Here is a 6,372-nt window from a genome sequence, read left to right as displayed (position 1 = left end):
CTCTCACTGGGCCCCCACAGTACAGGACGCAGGACTCAGGACGCACATCTCCGGTCCTTCCTCCCTCTGGCCTGAGGGAAGGGTGGCCGTCCTGGTGACCCCCAGAGCGCTGTTCCCCTTCTAAGGCATCCGGAGCCTTTAACACACTGCCATGGAACAAAGCTGTTTCCCCAAGCAAATGCCAGCCTGTTCCTCACGCACTGGCACGTCCCGCCTCTGGGCCCCAGACCCCGGGCCAGGCCACACCATCCGCCCAGGCCTTGCGGGAGGGGCAGAGCTCGGCTGGCCGCTGCCCAAGCAGAGGCAACGCTCGTGGGCCCCCACCTGTGGGGTTCTTCGGGCGGTGGCCTGGTCAGGACCCCCCACCCACTCGAGGGGTGCCCAGCTGGGACAGAACATCCAGTACGGGGACCCGGTTTCCACAGCAATGGTCCACATGGCAACCGCAGGCTCCAGGAAGAGGGGCCTGGGGGGACACTGAGTGGGTGCGTGTGGGCAGCCCGTCCCGAGAGGCCATTTGGAAGGAACACAGTGTCCTCTCGAACGCTGTCTTCACCTCTGTTTCTACGGACTGAACGCCTCTCAGACAGCGGGGGATAAAACAGGCGTCTAAAGAGCACATTAAAAAAATGGAAAAAAAAAAAAAAAAGAGCACATTAACAAGTGGAAGAAAGAACACGAACAGCATGGCCTTCAAGGGTCCGAAGAGGGCAGAAACCCTCAGCCTCTCTTCGGCCACAGTGTCACCCCTGGGCTCGCTGCTTCGGACACTGTTGTCTGCACGAGAAGCATGGGGGGGGGGGTTTCAAGATGCCCACTCCCGGGCCCTGCCTGACACGCCATCAGGAAACCGTGGTTCCTGAGGGCCTGGGACGGCAGGGGTGCGGGGCTGGCTCATGCCATGCTCTGGGTCTCTCCATGGAAACAGACACGTGACACTTCAGTAACCACTGCTGCGGAGGACATATGAGCCACACCCTGGCTCTGAGGGCAACGTTGCGTTGAGAATTCAACTTTTGACATCTGTGTTTCTTCATCCGGACGGCCCTGTCTTGTTCCGTGAAGGGTCTGCGGTGACGTGGCTCCTTCCGTGTGACCTGCTGTCAGCACGGCCGTCACTGATGCCACATCGGTCTGCTCAGCATGGGTTTGTGACTCAGTCTCCCCATCAGCAGCCCACGGACGTGACCTGAACCGCGAAGCCATTGCAGACAAACGTTCCCCTGCCACCGTGAGAGTGATGGATTTCTCGGGCTCATTTTACCCCCACGTTTTATTTGGAAAGAATTTCAAAGTACAGAAGAGTTACAAGAACAGGACAATGAGTCCCTGAACCCCCTGCACTTAGCTATTTGCTTTATTTCTTTGAAAGTAAGTGGCACACAGCATAACATCTCACCCCTAAATACCGAAGCCCGTGGCTTCGGAGGAAGGGACGGCCCTCCGCAGAGCCCTCGCATCTATTGCACCCGGGAAGGAAATTTCACACCGGCGACACGGCGGCGATCGGTGGCTGGAAGCGGCTTCTCTCCGCGCTTTAATGCGCCTTCCCGTCCGGAGGAAGTCTCCAGCCGGTGTTTAAACCGGTCAGAAACAAGAAGGCGCAGTGGAACTGGAGCACGTCACACACTTTGGACCAGAAGTGGCCCGTGAGCCGCTGGAAGAGACGCCACCGAGCGAGCTGGTGGTCACACAGCTTGAGGACCACGAAGCCCGCGCAGGACAGCACGCCCAGCGCCAAGCGCCTTCCCGAGGAGGCGCCGCCGTGGCGCCTGTGAGCGTGCAGGGCCCGGCCCACGGCCACCGCGATGTGTGCGCCCAGCGCGGCCTCAAAGCCGCAGGGGTGCAGCCAGGCGAGGCCGTAGCTGCCGAGGGAGAGGCCCTCGATGGCCAGGAACAGGCCGGGCCTCCAGCCCCTGTCGAGGGAGAGGCACCAGGCCGCGGGCCACGCGAAGATGGGCAAGGTGAGCCACTGGTCCAGCACGGCGGCGCGGTGCGTCTGCGTGGCGACCCGCAGCCACTGCACCGGGCCGTACACCAGGGCCATGGCGGCGAACACGTCCTTCAGGTAGCGAACCCTCCGCGCGTGCACGGGGTGCCCCAGGGGAACCGCCTTCCTCCGCAGCCAGTACACCCCCAGGAGCACGTAGGCCGTGTTAACGAGTGAGTTGAAGGGCATGGCGAGGAAGACGGGGAGGCCGGCGACCGGGGCTTCAGCGTAGTGTTCGTAGCCCACTTGAATGGAGACGCCGTCGAAAACCCCCGCGTAGACGACGGCCAGGCAGAAGCAGCTGGCCACAGCCACGTGGCACAGCGCCCGCGTGGACTCGGGCTGCATGCGGAACCGCAGGTGTGACTGGCAGGTCAGAACTCACACACACGGCTTCCGCCAAGCAACGCGCCCCGGCCCCCCTCGCCGGGCCGGCCGTGGCTCCGCCGACTGGGGAGCAGAAGTGGAAGGGCGTTCTGCCTTTTTCCTCTGTGGTTACAAAAAGAGGGTGGTTAGAAAGAAAACCATCCAGGGGGCGCCTGGGGGGCTCAGTGGGTTAAGCCACCGACCCCGGCTCAGGTCATGATCTCGCTGTTCCTGACTTCGAGCCCCAAGTCTGTGCCGACGGTGCGGAGCCTGCTTGGATTCCCTCTCCCTCTCCCCGCCCCCCCCCCCCCCCCCCCGCTGCCCCTCCTCTGCTCACCTGCTCTCTCAAAAAATAAAAAAACTTAAAAACTTAAAAAATGAAAGAAAGAAAACCAACCAGAAATAAAAGTGAAGCGCTACCCACAGCATGTTCACCTTCTTACTCATGGCTTCCAGAATCATGGCTTCTAGAATCATCTAGATCTCCCCTAGAGGTTTCATGCCTTTCTCTCCTGACACCCATGCGCTCCGTCCTTCAGTCCTTCATCTGTGTACTGTAACACCCGGCTCACTGCCCTACTTCCCTTAGAGCTGCTGCATTTACACACTTCAACCTTTCCTAGGACTGTTGTTACAATTCAGAATGGGCTTCCCTGCCTCAGTGGTGTCATAAATGTTGAAGTTTCCAGCTGGCCCCAAGCCCTTTTCACCAAATACCCAGTTTGACACCATTCCCTGTGGTCCAAGTTCTAGAATCCAAGGCAAGGGATGGGGCGGTGCGAGAGGAGGAGGAGGGGAGGGGGCAGGAGGAGGGGAAGGGAGCGGGGAGAGGACAGCGGGAGGAGGAAGAGCATCTGCCAGGTGGGCCTTCCTGCCCTGCCCCGAAGCACCGCACCATCCCAAATCCCCTGCTTCCCTTGGCCCACAATAAACCTTCCATTTCCTGCAGTTGGAGAAGCAGACAGTTTAAAAAGAACATGCAGTTATCATGACTGTCAACTGCTCTGGGGCCAGCTGCGCTGTGACTTGGCCCAGTAGCCTGGAAGCATGTTGCCATGGAACAGAGAAAAGGATCCGCGCTCTGCAAATGACTCAAAGCCAAAGCGGCAGGCAGGTGGGGAAGAGAGGGACTGCCTGTGTTCAAACTCCGGCTCCCCACACCTGCTAATTGTGTGACCTTGGGCCTTCACCGGTCTGGGCCCCAGTTTGCATACGTGTAGAATGGCGATGCCTCCAGTACCTCCAGGAGCAGTCCTCGTGTGGACTAAGTTCTTACAGGCGGAGACCACTTAGCACCCTTTGTTTTTGAGGCACAGCTCCATTTCCCCCTGCAACGCAGGCCCTGAAAGGGCAGGGCAGGGCAGAGTCTGATTCCCTGCTCTCCTTCCCAAGCTCTGTGAATACCTGCTCAATTTCAATTCACGGCCTTTCAAGCACAAAGCCCACACGTCTCCGTCCTTCCTATGCTTTCACTGGCACATTACCATTTCGCTTTTCACGTGGCCCTGGGCAGCCACCTCTATTTTCTGGGGACGGTGCTGCTGGCCTTTCCTGCTCCCGTCCTGCCTCGGGGGTCCGTTGTTAAGGAGGACCACGGGGCCCAGCATTTCCCCCAGTGAACCAGAGCCCTCATACTGACTCTACAGCTCCTCATTGAGCGTGAGCCTCCGCCTCAGCTTGCGGTCCACACCCGCCCCAGCTCTTTCCCTAAGAGCCTCTGGGTCCAGGGGGCTAGGTCTGTCCCGGGGTTCCCGTTCCCAGGCTGCCCACTGCTAATGTGGTCTGCGCACAACAGCCCCCCCCCCCCCCGCCCCAGCACGTTCCGCAAGAGCGCCCCTGGAATGGATCGTGCCAGTCCCGCTTAACACCTTTTGGTGGCTGGCTCTCTACTCCAGAGTGATCACGTCCCAGTCTCTCGGCCACACGTCCAAGTGCCCTCCCGCTGGAGTCCTGAAAGCTCCCTAGGCCCGGTCTGTCCTGCCCAGAGTGAGATTCTGCAGGCCGCCTTCCCTCCTGCCTCACGTCTGCTGACACTTTCCACTCGGCTGCCATTCTCTTGCAGCGGCTTTCCCACTCAGCTGCTGACTCCAGCCGGGACAGCTCACCTGCACCTATCTGGGGCCCGGCTCTGTGGCATGAAGTGCCAGGCCCTTGGGACCTGCGCTAGCCTGACCCTCCCATCTGCCAGCAAGCACGGGTAAGAGCCGAGGACAGGAGCAAAACACCGTCAGCTTGATAGAGAAGGTCCAGGAAGGGCGTGGAGAGTGACTCCTCTCTCTGGCTGCTGGGCAGAGTCCACCCGAGCCCTTGTGCAAGCTGAAAGTGACATGTCATCCAACCAATTTCCCAAGTCCACCAAGGAGACCAGGCTGGGTACTTTATGGCCTAGCTCCTCCATACACCTGAACTGCCATGACCCTTGTGACATGACCCTCAAAGTTCTTTACAGATTCCCCCAGCACCTGGCACACAAAGGCCAAAGGCACTGGCCCACAGTTGTGGAGTCTCTTGGAGAAGTTCTGCAAAGCAGGACGATATCCTGGCTAAGGGGTTAACACATGTTCCTCACTCTCCCCTGCTTCCCGCGGCTATACGCATTTATGCAGGAGCCACTATCACCTGTCACAGTGCTGGCTTCTTCCCTGTAGCATTTATGACCACCGCTTGTCGTGTCCCTGACTGTCCCGACCACCCTTGCTGCCTTTCTGCAGATAAGGGGGTGCCAGCTTGAGGGCTGTAATGTGGGACATCCCTTGCAGGTGAGGTCACTCTGGGACACCTGGATACCCAAGAAGCCTCGAACAACTCCAGTGACTCCTGAACTCCAGGGAGAGAACTGCTGAATTCAGTCAAGGTCTTTGGAAACCAGCAGCTCACCTTCCTTATGTTACGGGGAAGGACTCGGGGCCATAGAGGGGAGGTGAATACCCAAGGTCATTTAGGGCAATTGGCGGCACACCCATATACAGGCCAGGGCTCTTGTCCTCTGGCCGCCACAGGTCTCTGTGGCCTTTCCCAAACAAATGCTTCCAAATACATAGAAACAGAGTTACAACATAAACTTTACAGGTCGAGAGATGGTATGAAAATATTTTGGAAAATGTGTGATATGGTAATATATGTGCTTCTTTACTGGTAAGTTAAATTACAGGACGTACGGGCAGGTCTCGTACTTGAGTTCATTTCAAGATGACTACAACAAAAGCTAAGTGATCTGAAATGGTGTCACTTCCATTGGTGACAAAGCCACCAGGCTAACACTCTGTGTGTGCTCTGTGGCCTATATTCGTAGTTGCGGGAAACGCCAAATTTCAACTCGGGGTTGGTGAAAATAAAAATGAAATAAAGCTGAGAGAAAGTGGAAAAATCCTCTGTGGTTGCCTCAAGCTCACAGACACCAGCTCAGGGCCCCTGCACTACAGCCTGAGTCTGCCAGTGCAGATGACCGTGCAGCCACCGGCCGGCCTCCTGCAAGATTTGGCACATGGGGGCGATGCCAGTACCCACCTCTTAAGGTTGCTGCGAGAACTTACAGTATTGGCGCGAAAAGACCAGCGATCACCATCCGGGTATTTGCCTCTCTATCTTGGCTGGGGAAAATTCAAATCTCGGGAAAGGGCGGACCCGAGAAGCGGCCCTGCGCCTGCGCGCGGGGCGGGGCACCGGGCTCTGGGAAGCAGGCGGAGCGGGGTGACGCGGGGTGACGCCAGGTGACGCGGGGCGACACGGAGCTCTCCCGCGCCCGCCCGCTCGGTTCGGGTACGGCCGGCCTGGCCGCCCGCCCTGCAGCCGGCGGGGCGGGGGACGGGGAGCGGGCCCGGGCGCGCGGCGCGTCTCCTTTCGTTAGAGCGCGGGCGGTGGCGCCGGCGCTCGGGGGCGGGGCCGGCGAGCCTGGGAGCCGGCTGCGTCACCGCCCACTCGCCCCGCCTCCGACTCCCCCCGCGCCGTGTCTTGGGCCGCTTCTCCCGCGGCCCCTGGGTGTGGGGAGCGGAAACATGTCCACTCTCCGGCCCAAG

General features: G+C 59.4%; 1 protein-coding gene across 2 annotated transcripts; it reads right to left on the bottom strand.

Moving 5' to 3' along the window:
* Positions 1 to 953: 953 nt before the first annotated feature.
* On the bottom strand, positions 954 to 6,099 carry TMEM187 (transmembrane protein 187). 2 transcript variants are annotated; one of them, XM_042975148.1, is made up of 2 exons: positions 5,864 to 6,099; positions 954 to 2,479 (listed from the first exon to the last, which is right to left on the bottom strand). In XM_042975148.1, the coding sequence occupies exon 2, from the start codon at positions 2,336 to 2,338 to the stop codon at positions 1,538 to 1,540; it is 801 nt and encodes a 266-aa protein (XP_042831082.1). In that variant the 5' UTR covers positions 2,339 to 2,479; positions 5,864 to 6,099; the 3' UTR covers positions 954 to 1,537. The 2 variants fall into 2 exon arrangements, with proteins under 2 accessions (XP_042831082.1, XP_042831084.1); XM_042975150.1 differs by having other exon boundaries at positions 5,890 to 6,099.
* Positions 6,100 to 6,372: the final 273 nt, after the last annotated feature.

The sequence above is a fragment of the Panthera tigris genome, chromosome X, assembly GCF_018350195.1.
Source record: "Panthera tigris isolate Pti1 chromosome X, P.tigris_Pti1_mat1.1, whole genome shotgun sequence".
Lineage (NCBI taxonomy): Eukaryota > Metazoa > Chordata > Mammalia > Carnivora > Felidae > Panthera > Panthera tigris.
The sequence above is the reverse complement of the archived record's forward strand: the minus strand, read 5'-3'. Positions and strand labels throughout refer to the sequence as shown.